General features: G+C 36.4%; 1 protein-coding gene across 1 annotated transcript; it reads left to right on the top strand.

The window, feature by feature from the left end:
* Positions 1–7,800: 7,800 nt before the first annotated feature.
* Positions 7,801–19,959, top strand: NDUFA5 (NADH:ubiquinone oxidoreductase subunit A5). The gene is made up of 5 exons (XM_024555178.4): positions 7,801–7,942; positions 8,221–8,265; positions 12,137–12,253; positions 16,296–16,361; positions 19,041–19,959. Exons 1-5 carry the CDS (start codon positions 7,922–7,924, stop codon positions 19,140–19,142), a joined length of 351 nt encoding a protein of 116 aa, XP_024410946.2. The 5' UTR covers positions 7,801–7,921; the 3' UTR covers positions 19,143–19,959.
* The last annotated feature ends 377 nt before the right edge of the window (positions 19,960–20,336 follow it).

Here is a 20,336-nt window from a genome sequence, read left to right as displayed (position 1 = left end):
TGCTACTAATAGTCATTTACCAAAGGACTCTTTAGGGTCAATGCACTCAAGCCATAGCTATCAAGGTCAGTGTGTTCAAGCCTATGGAAAGAGGTGAGCAGGCATAATTGCTGGAGTAAGTGAGGACACTGGAAGTCGGTTTATTACTATTTTTGGCTTTCCTTGCTCCTGCCAAGAAATAAAGAAGTGGCCATTTAAAGAGGCATCACATGACTGTTGACTTGAGGGTGGTCCCAGCAGCAGCCTCTATAGCCCTCTGTGGAAGGGACAACCAGGGAATGTGAGGGAACTGAGGTGGTCTAAAGAAAAGCGCTACTGCCCACCACCGAAGAACTGTGCCATTAGTTGTAAGCTTTCAGTGTTGTTGGCATGGATTTGATCATACCCATCATACTTCAGTTTTCTTGGATAAAAATATAATAATAGCTATCATTTGCTTCTAATTTCTAATTGTCTAAATTATAATAAGGCATTTCCATCATACTGTAGTTCTTTTTTGCATGCTCTTTCTTGTAATGTACCAGAGAAATTAATTGTATTTAATATGTTTGCCTCTCAGTTTCCTCAAGTCTCCCCACCATGTCCCCTGCAACCATCACAGCTACACTGTGCTTTTAGGACATTATTCCATTTAGCTTCCCTGTTTTACCCTGTTGACTGGTCCTGAGCTACTGTGGGTGAGCTGGTTCTACTACTTGTTCAGCTGAATTTTTAACTGTATCCACCTTTCTCCAGCATTTTCCTTTTCCCTGCCTACTCTCCTTCTTCCAGCTGCTGACAGCAACTTACTGACTCCATCCACCCCATTTCTTCTTTTGCTGCCTTTTAAGTAAGTGTAATACATCCTTCAACTATTAAAAATGCATTCAATAGCATTCTATGTCAAATAAGGCCACATAATCAAAGTCTCCATATGCTGCTATTCACTGATGTTAGTAATGACTTTTTATATGGTAGGTTGGCTCTTTTTGGGTTCTAGCCATTCCTGGACTAGATATTTTTCCCTCTTGTGTACACGTATATGAGATATTCTAGCTGAAACTCCTTTATATTGTACTGTTTATTGTGTTTTTTACCAAATGAATTTGCCAGGACATCTAAAATAGATACAGTTCTTTATCCCCTCAATGGGATAAAGTTGCCAAGATTACATTAACATCTCTTTATCACCACCTCCTGGTGACCTGACTGCATGGCTTTTGAAGCCATCTTACCAGGCTTTCTATGGAAAGCAGAGGCAATTGGGGATATTTTATAATCTCTATATTCTAGGATTACATTGTAATGGAGAAAGGGCAAAGTGAATGTACAAGATCCCTGAGACTATTTGTTATTACATTATATACTGCATACTATATATGGCATATAAAGGACCTCTTGGGAATTAAAGCTGTGCTGACCATGAAATTTAGATGAAAAGTTTCCATGATTCAGGTATTTTTCTCAGCTATTTAAAGCATATCAATTCATATGCATGGCCATAACAGAATATATAAAGGAAGGTTTGAAATTCATAAACTAAAAGACACTTTTAAAATTTCACCATGATACATTTATAATAACTTCTATAGTGTTAATCAAAATTTTTGTAGGCCCCTGCCAATCTTTCTTTTTCTATAGTCATTACTATAGTTGTTCAGGTTCATCTGAGTGTAAGCAACTCTTTAAACTTATTCTTTCATTACTCTGTTTTATTTTTCTTTGACAGTCTTGCCCAGTGCTTCTAGTAAAACATGACTTTTTCCCAGTTTGCTTTCCTCTGGAGGTATCTTCTGTATAAGTGGGCTTTGCCAAATTCAAGGGTAGTAGGGAAAAGCCACTGAAACAACATAATGGTCTTTTGTTTTTTAATTTTCAAAACAGGCCCTGGTTCTGGCTGGTGGGGCTCAGTTGATTGGGTGTTATCCCGTGAAGTGAAGGGTCACTGGTTTGATGCCCAGTCCAGGCACAAGCCTGGGTTTCTGGTTTGGTCCCAGGTCAGACAAGAGGCAACCAACCAATATTTCTCTCACACATCAATGTTTCTCTCCCTCTTTTTCTCCCTACCTTCTCCTCTCTCTAAATAAATAAATCTTAAAAAAAAAGAAACCCACAGACCCTGTCTGGTCAAATGTTTTTAATCCTGAAATTACCCAAACACCTTAGGTTCCCATGCATCTTAACACAGTGGACCCTATCTTCGGGAAGACCACAAATGGAATATCTATTGGGTACTGAGATGCTTTAGCCCAAAGACCTTTGTTTCAGCTTGTGTGAGGATGTTAAATATTGGGCTCTATTACTTCTGGTATTCTTTTCTATATCTAACATTTTTTATTTGCTATTTTATTTCTCTAGTCTATAATTTGGTTAATATTTATTTGTTTAAACTTTGAAACTCATATTTTTAAATTCTTTTAAATGAGTTTTTACCTGCTTTGTTGTTAAAGCCAGAGACCTAGGAGCTGCTCCTTCACTCTATCCTTTCCTTCTCCTCTCACTTTGAATCTAGCTATAGATCTTGTTGGTTTTATTTTCAGGTTACACAAGGAATCAGCCCATTTCCGCTACTGATGATTTAATTCAAGTGATTATCTTTCTTGACCAGATTACTGCACTGGTTTCCAAAACACTTCTTTCTTCTTTTCCTGCCCCAATTTATTCTCCCAATAACAACTGGAGTAGTCTCCTTTTTAAAAAGATTTTATTTATTTATTTTTAGGAAGAGGGGAAGAGAGATAGAAAGAGAGGGAGAGAAACATCAAGGTGTGGTTGCTTCTCACATGGCCCACACTGGGGACCTGGCCCACAACCCAAGCAAGTATGCGCCCTGACTGGGAATCAAACCAGCAACCCTTTGGTTTACAGCCCGCGCTCAGTCCACTGAGCCACACCAGTGAGGGCTGGAGTAGTCTTTTAAAAATGTGTATCAGATCATATCATGTCATATTTAAACCGTTCCCATTGCATGATCTATTCAGCTCGGTCCTTGCCACCCTCCTATTCACCCTTCTACCTCAGCCACACTCTTATCACAGAACTTTCCCTCCTCATAGTTTTGCCCCCACTCTTCCCTTTGCCTTAGCCAGTTTTTATATGGCTGGATCCTTCCTTCATGTCTCAGAAGAAACATCACCTTCTCAGAATGTGTCCCTGCACTGTTAACCAGGTACCCATCTATCACATAGCACAATGCTCATTCTTTTTAGAAAAAAAAAATCACATTTGGTAATTTTATTTATTAATTGGTTTACTTGTTTACTGCATGTCCAGCCACTAGAACAAAGCTCTTTAACAGCTGAGACATGTCAATCTGATTTACTGACAGACCATAGTACTTATTGCAGTTTTCTGATGCAAAGTAGGCAATCAATATACATATGCTTAATGAACAATTATTTTAGTTTTTTCTGCTGTGTATCCAGTTATTTAAAACGATTACATACTTCACCTCCAACTTCTGAAGTCCCTTCTGTACTTTAGCTATTGTCTCCCTCTCCCATTTTATCTTGGTTATTTTATTTTACTTAATTTGTTATTTAACATTGGATAAAACTAGTTAAATTACAGTGTCAACACTTATGATATATTTTCGGCATTTTCAACTTTTTTCCGTATACGTAATTTTATCTATTTCTAAATTCTGTTATTTTAAAAATAATTATTTACCATTTTATTAGTATATTGTTGCCATTTGTATAAATAACTGCTTATTTATTAGTCTCATAAAATAGTTTTCATCACCTTAAAGAAACTGAGTTACAGCCCAATTTAGAATGAGGTTCTAAACCCCATATGGAAAACACATTCATCTGGTTATGGACACTTCTTGGAAGTATTCACAGCATACAGAGAGAAAACGTTCCAAATTGTTTTGAACATGCCTGATATGAATGGAGGCACAATAGATGGATAATATTCAAAGTATTAGAATTTTAACATATCAGTCTATTCTAAGAGCTAACAAGCAAATTGATTTTCTTTGTTGCCAAGTTTGGGAGAGAAGAGAATACTCCCTGAGTGGAGATTATTTTCACCTCTGCTTCCTGATCATGAAAACTAAGGGAAAACTGGCCAAGGCAGTACCCATCCCCTCTAGATTTCCAGAAATGAGACCCTCATGCCCTGCAAATGGAATGCATTCTTCCTTTTCAGTCATTTGGTCTCATGCCACTCTCATATAGGCTCCCTCAGCATAGCTCCAGAGCAATACATTCCAGGGAAACATTTTAACTGCTAACTTTGGTAAGATCCAGCCCTTCACAAAAGAGACTCGTACAATTAAAAAGCAATGTAAGAGCTCTTAACTCTTCTACGTACTTAATTTTGGAGAAACAAGCTCCTTTTCATTGGATAGGCTAGGAGTACTGCAGCACAAAGTGTATAAAAGATGAAATCCAGATTTTAGCTCTAAGTCTCCTGGCCTGCTAACTGTATTAACAGAACTTCACAAGACCTGTCTCCTTCCTGATGATTCAAACATTTACTCCTCTGAGAACTCTCTTCCAGCTGAAAATATGGTCCATTTGATGCCCCTGCTACTTACATTAAAACATTCCAAATCCCCTTCTGATAGCACAGATTCAAGGTTGATTTCCCTTGGAAGCTAATTCTACTGTCACCAGTCATAGAACTATCTAGCCCCCTTTATACCAAGTCCCACCCCTCTGCATAGGAATTGGCTCAGAAAACCTATACATTTTCCCACCACATAGAACTGTTTAGCTATAAAGTACCTTAGCCAGGATTAGCTAGGTCTGTTAGCTGTCATGTCTTTAGCAAATACAGTACAGCAAAAGCCTGAACTCAAAGTTCCACCAAGTGAAAGCACATGCATCTTTTATAATCACGCAATTCTACATTCTAGAACAACACCCCATAATGACAAAAATTCTTAGAATGTGGAGGGACAGGGAACAAGGATTGTGACCTCATAAATTTCTATTCATTTAAATTCCAGTGATGATTTCAGCATTATCAGGTTTGAAAAATAGGATATTGCCCTGACTGGAGTGGCTCAGTAGGTTGAGCATCATCCCACAAAGTTAAAGGTTGCAGGTTCAGTTCCCAGTCAGAGCACATGGTTGGGTTGCAGGCCAGATTTCCAGTTGGGGAAGGGTGAGAACCATGCCAATCAAATGATGTTTCTCTTGCACATCAATGTTTCTCTCTCTCTCTCTCTCTCCCTCCCTTTCCCTCTCTCTAAAAATAGATAAATAAAATCTTTGAAAGAAGAAAAAATGAAAAATAGGATATTTTCTCCCAATCCTAATGTAGTTTCCTGTATCTAATCCAGTGTGTCCAGATAAGTATGTCACCTTTGTAGGAGCAAATGGTGATTCAGATGGTTTGTTCTAATTCCATAGCTTCTTTACATTTATGTATGTTACATATATATACCATGCATATGCATATCTTTAAAATGCCATTAATAGATGGACATTTGTTAGTAAGTATATGTGTATCTTCTGTTCAGAATTGTCATTGTTGATGATTTAAACACTAGAAGTTGGAAATTATAATGGAAGTTATGGTAAAGTCTAATCCTTGGGTAATCTGAACTGGAAAGATTATATCCCATGGCTCATGTTTCTAGGGACAGCTATCCTAAATGAAGAGGGGGTGCACACAATGAAACTAATCTGTTACTCAGTGTTGGTTCATAGGGTTGCTGTAACAAAATACCACAAACTAAGGGTTGAGAGAATTTGGTCTGGGCCTTTCCCCTAATCTCTAGTTGGTTTCTGGCAGTCTTTGGTGTTCCTTGGCTTGTAAAAGCATCATCCTGATCTCTGCCTTCAACCTTGCAGTCCTTCTCCCTGTGTGCATGTCTCTGTGTCCAAATTTCCCATTTTATAAGGACATTGGTCATACTGCACAGGCTCACTCTGATGACATCACCTCAATGAATTACATCTGGAATGACCTGATTTCCTATTAGAGTCATTTTCTGAGGTAGTGGGGATTAAGACTTCAACATATGAATTTTAGGGGAAACATAATTCAATCCTTAACACTCAGTTATAGGTTTTACATGTCTTCAACTATTGTAAAATTATCCCACAATGTGATTATACCAATTCACTCCCACCAGCAGTGTGTGAGTGTTCCTGTTGCTCCACATCCTTGCTAACACTTGGTATTGTCAGTCCTTAGTGTTTGTCCATAAGATGGGAGTAAAATTATAATTAATTTCCATTTACTTAATTATTAGGGAGGTTGAGTTCTTTTCACATGTATTGAGTGCTCCTATTAGTTTCCTATTAGTTGCCTATTAGTTTCTTTTGCCTTTTTTCTATCATTTTCACTAAAAACATATGTACTGAGTGCCTATTATGTACCACATACTATTTTAGGCACTAGAGATATGGTAGGACATAATTTCCATTCATATATGGCTTATATCTGGAAAGAATGATACCAAAAACCAATATGAGATAATTTTCACATTAGAAGATGATAAGGGCTGTGAAGAAAACTGAAGTGCAGAAGAGGATAAGGAGTGCCTTGCTGGTGACTTGCAATTTCAAATCTTATGACCAGGGTAGGCCACAGTAAGAAGGCAATCTTTGCAGAAATTCTTGTAAGATGTGAGAGGGCCAGCCATGTGCCCAACTGGTGGAAGGGTTTTTCCACAAAAGGGTTAGAGGAGCAGCTACCTGAGCAGAGGAAGGGGAATAGGAGGTTAGGTCTGAGAGGTGAGGAGAAGACAGGGAAATCTCGTGAAAAATCATGGGAGAATCTTGAACCAAGCACTTGCTAAAAAAATTATTCTAGCTATTAGGTTGAAATAATAATTAAAAATTAATAGCAATTATGTGTGCGGTGCTTTGTTTCATGCTCTGCGCCAGGCACTTTACCTATATTAACTCACTTAAGATATTCCAATTAGGAAGGAAGGAATGGAAGCATGGAGACCTGTTCTGGTTATTAGTTCTTTTCTTACTGATTTGTAGAATTTCCTTATATATTCTAGGCACCACTTATCTTTTGGTGATTGATTATGTGTGCTTTTAAATATCTTCTCCCACTTTGTGGGTTGTTTTACTATTTAAATTACGAATTTTGCTATTTAGAATATATATATATTTCTTTGTACATATGTTCTCTCTTGTTCTGGTTTTCTCTCATTAACTTTTTAGTGAATGCCTTCTTTAACTCCAGTCACCCACAATTTTTGGTTACTCAATCCTCTTCTCTGCTGCCATTACACTTGATAGAAACTTCTTTCGGAAAACTAAAATTGCCTGTTAATGCATGTCTTCATCATTGGTCTGTGAATTCCAGGATGTGATACCCCGTCTTAGAAATTATGTCCCAGTAACTAACATGTGCTCAATAAATGTTTGTATAGGTAGGTGGGGAAAAGTGGTCTGCTATCACTTCGCCTGGGAAAATGCGAAAATGATGAGCTTCAGTGAGTAAAATGGAAAAGAAAGGTGTTGCGATGGGAAATGCAACTGCATACTGATAATGCTTTGGCTTAATATACCGAGAATACTGTACGAACCTTTTCAGTTAAGAGCTCACCTAAACAACAGCTCCACCGCCACTTTCATTTTACTACAACTACACTGTCAGGAACGTCAGGAGTTCGCCAAAGTTTAAACAGAGTGCAGGTTCCTAGAACGACTACGTCTAAGATTTTGGTAGCTTGGAATATTTCCATCAACCTTTGGGCAACCTGTCAGCGGTGGAAGGGATAAGAACGAAAGAGAAGACACCTAACACACAAACCCAGTGCCCGGTTGGACGCTGGTGTACTCATTGCGCGTGCGTCAATTTTTGGAAAGAGCGGGGCAAAAGCCCGGCCCGGAGGCGGTCCTGAGGGGGAGGAGCCTAGCTGTTTCCAAGGTGATGTAGTGGCGGCCTCGGTGGTGGATTGAGCGGGTCTGAACGAGATTCCCAGAGGGCTTCGCGTAGTCCGCTCTCCGGCGCTGTCATGGCGGGCGTGCTGAAGAAGGTGAGGCTAATGGAGGTCACTGACGGAATTTAGACTGTGGGGTAGAGTCAGCCCGATAGTCCCTCATCCCGAGGGTGGTGGCCGGAACTGGCGCGGCTTGGCGGTGCTTTGGGGCGCTCGTTCTTCTCTGCCCTCAGCGGCAGAAAAGAGTCCCGAACTAGCGGCATTGAGAGACCGGGAGCTGGTTTCAGGCCACTGTTACCTGGGGTTTTGCTTTCTCTTAGCATGGTGGACGCGCCGAATTGTAAACAGCATGGTCGTGTTTTGTTTTTGAACAGACTACTGGCCTTGTGGGGTTGGCGGTTTCTGCGAGTCCGCACGAGGTAGGTCCCTCTTTTCTTTCTTCATTCCAGAGTTCCCAAGGAAGAATAGAACCCCGCGACCTTGTGTGTCGACAGGTCAAAGGAGTACGGACATTTCGAGCCCCGAATTATCCCTCGTCGTGAGCTCTAGACAGGAGTGGTCTACTTTGTTGATCTGGTGCCACATTTATGTCTTTTTGTCATTACCTTTTTCTTCAGCCACTTTTCTTGTGGACCATTTTTGTGACAGTTCTCGTGGCTTCACTGGTACATCTGTTAGTGTCCTCCCAAATCTGTATCTTAATTTTTCACCTTTTCCCCTGCCTCCCGTCGTCTGCCTCGGTGCCCGAGATTCCACTTAGGCTTACCAAAGGTATCGCTCTAGCATTTGCCTCATTTGTCATCACTTTTCCTTGTTAGTAGGTCTTTCCCTTCAGTGTTGATGCGCTTCCATCTTTAAAAAACAAACAAAAAAAACCCCTCAAAACAAAAATTCCTCCTTCGATCCTTTTTCTCCCTCCAATTACCACACTATTGTTCTCCTTCCCTTTACAGATAACTTGTTATCTGTACTCAACAGTTCCCAATTTTTAAAATTTTATTTCACAATAAAAAAATTGAGTTACAGTTTACAGTCAGTATTATTTTTTATTAATTTCTGGTGTGCAGCTTAGGGGTTAGACAGTCATATGCTTTACAAAGTGTTCCTCCTGATATATCCGGTGCCTGCCTGGCACCATACCTATGGTATTTCCTATGTGTGACTATTCTGTGACTACCCATCTGTACTTGTCAATCGCTTCACCTTTTCCACCCAGCCCCCCAGCTCCCCTCCCCTCCTGCAGCCATCATAAATATAACCAAGGAGGTAAAAGACCTGTATTGAGACAATTAGAAGACAGTGAAGAAAAATGGAAGAAGACGCAAGTAAATGGAAGCATATACCACTTTATGAGAATTAGCATTGTTCTCAGTAAAATGCCCATACTATCCAATTTCTCTTATTCCCCTTTGAACACACTCCAGTCAGGCTTGGCCATAGTGCTCTTTTCTTTTCAAAGTCACCATGCTCTTGCTACTGCTAAATTCAGTGGTCATCTCACATTTCTCATCTTACTTGACCCAGTGGCAGCATTTGACACATGTGGCATCTTCTCCCTCAAGCACTTTTTATTCTGTGCTTCAGGACTCGCCCTGTTTTTACCCCTGCTCTTTTTCCATTTTCCCTTTTTGGTTATTCCTTATATTCCCACTTCTAAATTTTGGTGTTCTAAGACTTAGTTTTTTGACCCTTTCTCTACTTTTTTTTGCTCTCTCGTGGTGTCTGGATTTAGTTTAGTGGTTTTAAGTACTACCCTATACACTAATAGCTCTTAGATTTCCATATCAAGCACTGACCTCTCCCTTTGTGAGAATGTTGTGTATTTCATTGCTTAGTGGACATCTTCACTTGGATGTCAAGCAGGCAACTCAAACTTAACATGTCCAAAATTGGGTTCCTGATCTCCTTAAAACCTGCTCCTCTCATAGGCTTACTTATCTCAGTGAATGGTAGTTCCATTTGTCCAACCACTTAGGTCAAAAACTTTGAAATCATCTTTAATTTCTTTTTTCTGTCACAAACCACGTTTGGTACTTCAGTAAATCCTGTTTTGCCTTCAAAATATATTCCTATTTTGACCACTCACCACCACCTGTGCTACTAACCTGTTTTCAGCCACCATCACCACTGCTAAAGATAATTGCATTTGCTTTCTAATGGCCTCTGCCTGTTTGTCACTGACTCAGTTTGGTCATTTTTCAACCACAGTAGAATCAGCCTGCTAAAATGTAAGTTAAGACATGTGACACTTTTCCTCAAAACCCTCCTGTGGTATTCACTGTAATAAAGAGTCCTTACTATGGCCCTCTATCTCACTAGTCAATAAACTGAATCTTGTTTTTTCCCTGTCTCTATTTCGAATGTAGGTTTTCATGAAGCCCGCAATTTTTTGTTATTCTGTTCTCTGCTAGTACTATGACTGGCACATGGTGTGTGCTCAGTAAATGTTGCATGACCGTCATGTACTCATTATGAGTTCATAATGACTTTAGATTCATTACAGATTCATTACAGTTTAGACTCAAAAACTGAAGTCATGGTTTTTCATTTCTAAATGTTTCATGCACTGTGGATTCTATTTTTCTTTTTTTTAAAATTTAATCTTGTAATTTTTTCCATTACCATTTAGTCCCCTTATACCCCTCTCCCCTCAGCAATCACCATACTGTTGTCGGCGTCCATGAGTCCTATTTGCTCAATCCCTCACCTGCCTCCCCCCTACTAGCTGTCATCCTTCTTTCCATCTATGAGTCTGTCCCCATTTTCCTTGAGAATTATCAGAGTCTTATTACTTCCCAGGCTGGGAATTTGGACATCATAGTAGACACTTCTCTTACATCTTCAAGTTCATTCCAGTCATGAGTTCTGTTGATCTTTTTCTCTTAACACCTCTCCAGTCTCACCTCTCCTTTCCCTGCTGTTACTACCACACTTAAGTCTCTTGCGCTTGTTTAGAGAATTGCAGCAACCTTGCTACTGGCCTTTCTGCTTGTTCCTTCATTTGATCCTTTTTACTCACTACTGCCAGATTATTTTCTGGAAGGACAGATCTAATCATAAACCATCCCTAAATCTTTTTATTGCCCACAGAATAAAACTCAAATGCATTAACTTGGCATGCCAAACCACTTAAAATCTTTTTCTCCAGCCTTACCTTCTAAGAATTTCCTATGTGTCCTATATTGTATCCATGTGCTGTCCTATAAAAATACAAGTCATAAATGTAAGACATACTTGTTATTTTCTAGGGGTCATTTTCTAGGGGTCAATAAAAATAAGGTAAATTTATTTTATCTAACATATGGAGAATATTATTTCAATATATGATTAATATGAAAATTGATATTTTGTAGCCTTTTTTTCATACTAAGTATTCAAAGTTCAGTGTGTATTTACACTTCTACCACATCTCTGTTCTGACTAGCCACATTTGAACTGCTCAACTACCATTTTTGGCTGGTGGCTACTCCATTGGACAACACAGATCAAGGAAAATAGAACTATATACTGATTACTTTATGTTCCCTGTATTTTCTATCATTCAATCCTATATATGTAGTCTGTGTGTAAAATAGCCTTTTCAACATCGTTAGTTGTCCAAGTCCTACCATCCCTCCAGGTCTATCTGCATTGCTGCCTTTTCTGTGACCCCTTCTCTGATACCTGCTGAAGTGACTTCCCCCCCATGGAGTAAGAATGCTAACATTTAATGAAACCTAATGAGTGCCAGGTACTGTTGTAAGTTATACAATACACTATGAAAGAGATATATTAATAACCTCATTTTAAAACTCAAGTCTCTTAAGAGTCCTTTCTTTTGTCATACCTTTTGCTAAAATTAAGAAGAAATGTGGCTAAAAAACCCCACACAATTCAGATTATATGTTCTTTGTGAGAGGCTCCATATTAGTGTAGTAAAATACTCTCTGTTATGTAATATCATATTCAAATATAAAAATGATGTCTAAATATGCAGATCCCTTTTTAAGTAAAATGATTCTTACAGGTCCTTAGGGTTAGTTTGTTTACGTGTATGTGTGTATGCCTATTGATTTTATACAATTAAGCAAATTTCAAATAAAAATTAAAGAAACAATAAGGAAAAGTTTATTTTTCCTAAATTGTAAAAGAGATATGGCATAGACATGAAGAAATTACGGCAAAAGTTAAATGCTTTTTTTAAAAAACAGTTTTGTTTTATTTCTTTTAAACCTGTGAGAGTTTTTAAAGTTTTCCATTTAATGTTTGGTGGTATTTTGAAATGGAAATTTGTATGATTTGTTTTTTCAGAGGCTAAAAATATTGTACACAAAAATTCTTGATGTTCTTGAGCAAATCCCTAAAAATGCAGCCTATAGAAAGTACACAGAACAGATTACAAATGAGAGGCTGGATATGGTTAAAGCGGTAAGTACCTGATTTAATTTTTTTTTCTTGGATTTATGGTATCCAGTGAAACTTTAACAAAATTCAGTTGTTGTTTTTTTTTTGCATATTCTACACTTTCTTCTTATTTGTATTCTCCTTTTTCCATGCTTTCATCCTTTTTCCCTTTCATTTATCAAACTCCTGTTTACTTAGTGCTTTCTGCGAGCAAGGGCCTATTAAATACTGGTGTAAAAGAATAAGATCAAGTGCATTTCCTTCTCAGATACCCTTGAAATGTATTTAACTTGTTTCTATTTTAAAAGAAAAAGAAAACTATTTTTATATTTTTCTTTACTTTTGCCCTTTTTCTCTATTATCTCACAGCAGTGTCAAATGAAAAATAGTTCATTGCCATTACTTGCACTTAACAGTCCTAAAATTCTTTTCTCTGACCTGTGCTATTTCAATTGCCTTTTAACTGATTGGTCTATGTATAGTTCCATTCCACATCATTATATGTCCTATACTGCTAATAGAGTGATTTTTTTTTTTTCAGTATGTAAATCATGCTGTCAAAGCTTAAAAACTTTACTGTGGTTTCCTGTCCAGTGTTTTTCAAAGACTGAGTTTATAGATTTATGCTGAGCTGGTGGTATGAAACTCACCTAGCTATCTTTATCTACATGACTGATATACAGCCAGGATTAGGAACCACTGGCTTACATAATAAAGTTCTTAACATGGATGGAAGGCTCCCCAAGGTCTGGCTCTAGGTTATCTTCCCAATCTTACCATTTCCTATTTTGTACCTATTTTGTTCCTATTCAGCAATATACCGAACTGCTGACAGTTATGTGCTGACAGTTATGTGAATTCCATGCAATTTTATTTTTGTGTTCTTTTTTCCCCCCTCTCCCTGGAATGCCTTTCTCTTATCTATCTGGCAGTTCTTACTCAGTCCTCAAGATCCATTACCTTTTCTGTGAAATCTTTTCTTACATCCCTAAGTAAAGATTGACAGCTTCTGTGCTTATAATGTGCCTGTCACACTTTATTGTGTTTCATTTATGTCTCCTCTGCTAGTATGTAAGCTACTAATGAATGATGATTGCATCCATCTTGTATCCCAAGAATTTAGAGTAGTACCTAGCACTTATATAAGGTCTCTCAGAAATGTTTGTTTATCCAAAAGGCTAAAAAAAAATAGTTTTTAACAACCCTTTAGACTTCATAATAGTTATATTGCTGATTCCTGTTTTTGGTTAAATTATCACAGATTTTTAACCCCCCTTAGAGCTACACAGAGTTTTAGTGAATATTATTAATGATTACAAAGTATCTAAAATAGAAATAAAAAATATTTTTTCAGATTAATCTAGGGGGATGGAGATAGCATTGTTATAAGGCACTGGTTTGTAGCCTGTCTGAAGTTTTCATCTCAGTTCTAATACTTATTTGCTAAATTACTGTTGGCATATTGCCCATTTCTCTGTCTCAAGCACCTTATCTATAACTTAGAGGTACTAATACCTATCTTGAACATTTATAGTTAGGACCAAAGGAGGTGATTTATGTGAAGTGCTTAACACAGTTGCAAGCATATACTGAGCATTCAGTACATGGTACCTTGTTTAGCTTAATGGCATTATGCCATTGGTAAATACAAGTCACATTATTAACTTACCTTCAGTAAGACAAATTTTGAGTTGTTTTTCTAACACTGACTTTTCTTGAGTTAAAAATATTATTGAACATTCTTTGGATTTGAAGAGACCCTTCACCCTGCTGGGTCTTTTATAACAGTGACTAGCTTCCCTCTTTTGGTTTTTTTTTGGCTTCATAGCTCAGTTAATTCTGAATTAAACAATCTTTCTCAAACATATTCATCTGCTCTTCCCCCTTTCCTTTATATCTAATCTTCATTTATTCAAGACACACTGAATGCTGGTTGTATGCCACATGTTGTTCTAGGCATGAAAGCTAGTGCTTACATGACAGTGAACCAAACATCAAAATCCATGCTTTCTCATTAATGATGGGAAACAAAATTAAATAAATAAATAAAATAAGTAAGTGAATAAAGAAGTACATTACATAGTATGTCAGAAAATAGTAAATGTAGCGAAGGAAAATTTAAAAAGGAGGAAGATTTTGTTCCAGGGTAATGAGGGATATTATAATATGTATTAGTTTCCTGTGCCTGCTGTAACAAATGAGCACAAACTTGGTCACTTTAAACAATAGAAATTTATTCTCTTACCTTTCTGGAAGCCAAAAGTCTAAAATCAGTATCAGAGGCCCAAATGAAGGTGTTGGCAGGGTTGTGTTCCCTTTGGAGGCTCTAGGGTAGAATTCATTTCTTGCCTCTGCCAGTTTTGGTGGTGTTTGGCAGTCCTTGGCTTGTGGCTGCATCACTCCAAGCTCTGTCATATTACTTTCTCCTCTTCTATGTGTAATTTACCTCTGCCTTTGTCTTACAAGGACACTTCTAATTATATTGAGGGCTCACTCAGATAATCTAGGAAAATCTCCTGATCTCAAGATTCTTAATCATACCTAAAAAGTTTTGCCATCTAAGGTAACATTCACAGGTTCCAGGGATTAGTTCAGGTACAACCTGTAGAGCATTACTCAGTTTACCACAATACACGTGGTCCTCCCTAAGGAGATGATATACAAGGGAAGACTTGGATAGAAGTGAAGGAACAACAAGCCATGCAGATGCACTGGGTCAGCCAGCAGATGCCTTGAGGCAGTAGCATGCCAATTCCTGTGGAGAATATCTTTTTTTCCTCCCTCTTTTTTATTTCATTTATGGGCCCAAAACCTCCACCCTATTTATATATATTAACATATGTGTATGTATAGGACATGGTTTTTGGCTATCAAAAACTCAGTCTACTGGAAAATAAATATGTCATTGGATCTTCTAGGTACTGTATTAGCATTTCTTTTTTTAAAATAACCTTTTATTGAAGAATAATATACACAAAGAAATGTGCAGAAATCATAAGTATAGAGCTTGATGAATTTTCACAAAGTTATAGCACTCATGTTAACAGCAAATCAAAAGAGAGGACATTTCCAGAACACCAAAGTTCTTCTTGTTTCCTTCTAAGTTACCACCTCCTAAAAGATAACAGCTCTTCTGACCTCTGACAGGTTTTGAGTGGAACCATCGGTATCTACTCTCTTCTATGTGGTTTCTTTCTCTTAATGTTACATTTGAGAGAATCATCTATGCTGTTTATTGTTTGTAGTCATAGTTTGCTCATTCTCATTGCTTTATAGTATTTTACTATATTCAAATACTGTAGTTCACTCATTCTATTAAAATGCAGTCATTTGGACAGTTTGTAATTTTAGGCTGATTTGTGCTTCTTGGAACATTCTTGAACATGTCAGTTGTTTAACATATTATGCATTTCTGTTTGGTTTATACCTAGGAGTGGAATTCTGGGTCATAGAGTAGTTACTATTTTTAATGCTAATGGTGTCAGGAAATGTAAGTAATACTAAGAAAATAAAGTGGTATTTTAAAATCTGTATTTTAGACAGACTGAATTAGGCATCATATTTCTTCTCTTAATAAGCATGTAAATACATGTTTAATGGGTTTTTTAAAAATATTGTATTCATTTATTTTTAGAGAGAGGAAAAGGAGAAAGGGAGAGAAACATTGACGTTCAAGAGAAACACCAATTGGTTGCCTTTCTCATGCCCCTAACCAGGACCCAACCTGCAGCTGGGGCATGTGCCCCAACTAGGAATCGAATTGGCAACCCTTTGGTCTGTGGAATGATGCCCACTGCACTGAGCCATACCAGTCAGCACCATGTTTAATACTTTTTAGTATTAAGATAGAAAAGCAATGAAATAGAGAGATTAAATGTGTTTCCACCAAATACCCGGTAAAAATTAGTAAGGATACAATGAAAGAAAAATTAATTTCATTTGTATATAGCAAGTGCATTTTTTGTATATGATTTTTTAAAATATAGGATATTAAAACATTCAGATGTTCTGTTTCTTTGTTTAAATGGTTTTCTGTTGTTTTTTTTTTTTTTCCCTTAAATTATAGGAACCAGATGTTAAAAAATTAGAAGACCAACTTCAGAGTGGCCAAATAGAAGAGGTGATTCTTCAGGTAAAAAAAAAGTTGCATATTTAGATGTTTAGCTTCAAAAGTTCAGAGACACAATGAATATAGGCACAAAACTGACTTTCCAGAAAGAAAGGGAAACTAAATTTCTTAAAATTATGAAATTATATCAACTCACCAAATTTAAGTCTAATCATGTGTAGAAAATACTCCTAATGTGTATGTAAGTTAAATATCATTGATTATAATTTGAATTTACAAGGCTTCTGTTAGAAGTTTGGAGTTTGATATTCTTTGAATATAAGGGGCATGGTCTTGTTAGCCTTACCTTGGTTCAAATGAATAACAATATTACTGTTATTTCAATAATTTTATCTTTTTAGATATTACTTTTAAGTTTTAATGGCTTGGTAAGAATGCTACAATTTTTCATTAAATTGGGGAGAATGATGCCCCCACTTTTTTTAGTTGTGCATTTATTTCCCCAATTATGAGTAAGGTTACACTTCAAAATATGTTCTTATATTTCATGTTTTATAAATTTATATTTTTATTCTATTAATTTGTTTTTAATGTTTTTCTTATATATTTCTTTGAGTGTTTTTTTATAATCAAAGTAATACTAATCTTAATCTTTTGCCATATTGCCTAAACATTTTTTTTAGTGTGTTGTTTGCTTTTTGACTTCAATTAAATATTTTCTCCCATATGTAGAGGTTTTAAATTTTTTTATTTGGCCAAATAATCCTCCCTCTGTTTACTCCTATGTCTTCCTTTAATACAAGTCTAACATATTTAGTTTTGTTTCATTTAATTTTTACATGTTTTTGTATTTTTCAAAAATGTAGTCATTTTTTCTTAAGTTTTCTTGTCTTTTTTCAAAGGACAAATAAAAGGAAATATTAGAAATTATAGATTAGGGAGTTATTTCATCAATAGATATGATGTTCAAAAGAATTGATAGATGGCTCTGTTAAAAGAGGAATAGGGCATTCAGACAGCTTTTGAGGAATATAGACTATTTCATTCATTCAGAATCCTGTTTTCTTGGTCTTGCTATTCATTTGCCATATTGACTATGGTATTAGATACAGTGTTATGGGAACTTATTGCAAACTTCTTATTGTCCTCTTTCTTTTCTACCTGATTTCACTTTGATCATGACTTTAGTTGATAATTTATTACAAATTGTAGACTCAAGGTTCATTAAGTATTTTTAAGTCAGCCATGCAGTTCTGCACATTTTTATGGGCAAGATAAGGTTAATAATGTTTTATATAACCTAATATATCTAAATTATTATTGGAACATAATCAGTATAAAAATTGAGATGTTTTACATTCTTTTTACACTAAATCTTTAAAATTTGGTGTGTGTTTTATACTTGTAGCACATCTGAATTTGAGCTAGCTACATTTCAAGTGATCACTCAGCAGTCATATTTAGATAGTGGCTACCATAATGGATGGTCCATTTCTAGAGGGAAAGTAAGAGAGGAATGAGGAAAGGATAGTGTGTTGGAAGCTAGAGATGAGCGAGGGAGTGGACTACAAGGGCCATATGCAATAGGGCCCAGCTCCCTAAACTAGGGCTGGCTTCCTTGATTTTCAGAGCTGGATACCCTCGCCATATGGTACAATACTTTGGGCATAATAAAAGCATGAGTATTCACGAGACCTAGACCAGAAGGCTGGCAAATGGCCATCCCAAGAGGTATTTTTATTAAGTATTTCTACTGTTTTCTCATCAGCCTTAGTAAGTACCTCTGCCTCCAGATTTCCTTTAGACTACTCTTCAACTCATTGTTGACATACATTTTAGATTGTTGCTGCTAAACATAGATTGGCTATTTTAAACCACTGGCATAAATGGGACGTTGTCTTTTAACTTTAGAATTACAGCTTTTGATGAAATCTAAGCACTTACTCTGTGTTTGAACTCCTTTTCTGACATCCTGACAAGGGTTCAACAGCATTCTTCTAAGTTGGCCAGAGTTGTTATATGTCTCTTTGTTCTAGGAAAAATGTGAAATGATAAGATGCCTAAAATATATTTGTTAAATGTGTTATCAGTTGTGTTTGAAAGGAAAAATAAATGTGCAACAGTCTGATTAAGGAAACGAATCCAATCAATAAATTATCTTTTGTAGCTACTGTAGTCCTACATTCCATAGATCACTGATTAGTAAACGGGTCTCAGATAATTATGGACATGAAATCAGACAGGTGGCTTGTGACTAGCACTTAAAAAAATACAATAGAAAACAGAGGGCATCATAGTTATTATAGTAAAGGTAATATTTTTTTGTTTGCGTTATATTTGTATATTGTGGATCCCTTAGTAAAATGTTTTTTTTTCTTTTACTGTGGGCCATGGTAAATAAAGTTTGAAAGCCATTGACATCAATGAGGAGACATACTTTTGATCCTCAAAGAATCTGTAATCTAATGGTGAAATAGATAATTAAGATTGAATTCACCAATTAAACAATTTAATAGCAAATTTTAACCAAATAGAAGAAATCAAAATCTTTGTTACTCATGGTAATTGCATAGCTGTGACAATTAAGGTAATTTAATTAATATTCAACATTTGGTGGTAGAACAGCTTATTAGGTATTAATACAAAAATAGTAACTTTAATAGTTATATTTTACGTATAACTATGATAAATATCTATTACAGAGTATAATCAAATGACTTTTTAAAAAAATTTTATTAACAGGCTGAAAATGAACTAAGTCTGGCCAGAAAAATGGTACAGTGGAAACCATGGGAGCCATTAGTGGAAGAGCCTCCTGCCAACCAATGGAAATGGCCAATATAATCATCATCAAATGACTTGTGTGTTGAAGGGAAGCTGATATAATTAAATGTTCTGTTATATCAAAAAATGTCCATATTATTGACATCTAATAATCAAGAAAACTGATGCAGAGTATATTTAGGAGACTTGTTAAAACTGATGATTATGATAATAGGGACTTATGAATTAGTTTTTGTTAAAGCATTCATTCAAATTATTTCAGAGATTGATATTTTATAAAATAGAGGTTCTATAAGATTTGAAAATTAATTGGAAAAATTTCTATGTTTTAATGCATAGGCCATATATTTGATAGGTGAAATATTTTAGTAGTAGCTGACACATTTGATTTTTTATTTATTCTGACAAAACCAGGAAGAAATTTATTATAGCTTAAACAAATGTATAGGTCGCTGTTTAAAGTGAAGTAAGAGAAAAACCATTAAATTACAATTCATTGTACAGTTGAGGAAATTGATTTTGTATGTGAAAGAAAGATTTTTTATTTACAGTGGTAGTTGGGAAATTTAAACTTTTGTTTCGTTTAAGGAAGTTAGCTTTCTGGCCCTTAAACATACTATACCAGGAGAGAGAGTTTCTGTAAAAGAAGAGATGATAAGGGCCCTGGCTTATGTGGCTGAGTGGATTGAGCACCAGCCTGTGAACCAAAGGGTCACTGGTTCGATTCCCAATCAGGGCACACACCTGGGATGTAGGTCAGGTCCCCAGTCGAGGTCCCGCGAGAGGCAACCACACATTGATGATGTTTCTCTCCCTCTCTCTCTCTCCCATCCCCTCTGTCTAAAAATAAATAAATAAAATCTTTTAAAAAAAAAGATGATAAGAGTTCCTGCAGTTTATCTGGCATATGGATAGGCTTTTATTCAAAACATCTTAGTTGTATGATTATAACTTCCAGGTGGAGCCACTAAGTAGTTTTTACTAAGTTTCCAGTGACAGTAGCTGGGTATCCAGATAAAGCTGTTCAAGGAAAGAAACAATTGACAAGTTTAAGGTTAAACAAAAATAAAATTACTTTTCAGGTGCCCTTGCCTTTTCTTTCTAGCCCATATCATTTCTAAAAACTTAGTTAAATTTGGTATTTCTTACCTTCAAAGATAGTACTTCGGGGTTTGTGTGTGTGTATGCACGTGCATGTGTGTTTTGCTGTCTCTGTGACAAAGCAGAATCAGAATGAGAAAGGAAATTGTATTT

This window comes from Desmodus rotundus, chromosome 6 (genome assembly GCF_022682495.2).
Source record: "Desmodus rotundus isolate HL8 chromosome 6, HLdesRot8A.1, whole genome shotgun sequence".
In the NCBI taxonomy this organism is placed as follows: domain Eukaryota; kingdom Metazoa; phylum Chordata; class Mammalia; order Chiroptera; family Phyllostomidae; genus Desmodus; species Desmodus rotundus.
This window is presented reverse-complemented; position numbering and strand designations above follow the sequence as displayed.

Coding starts and splice junctions, on each gene's coding strand:
- NDUFA5 (XM_024555178.4), top strand. CDS start 7,922: ATGGCGGGCGTGCTGAAGAAG. Junction 12,254..16,295: donor GGCTGGATATGGTTAAAGCG/GTAAGTACCTGA, acceptor CTTAAATTATAG/GAACCAGATGTTAAAAAATT. Junction 16,362..19,040: donor TAGAAGAGGTGATTCTTCAG/GTAAAAAAAAAG, acceptor TTTTATTAACAG/GCTGAAAATGAACTAAGTCT.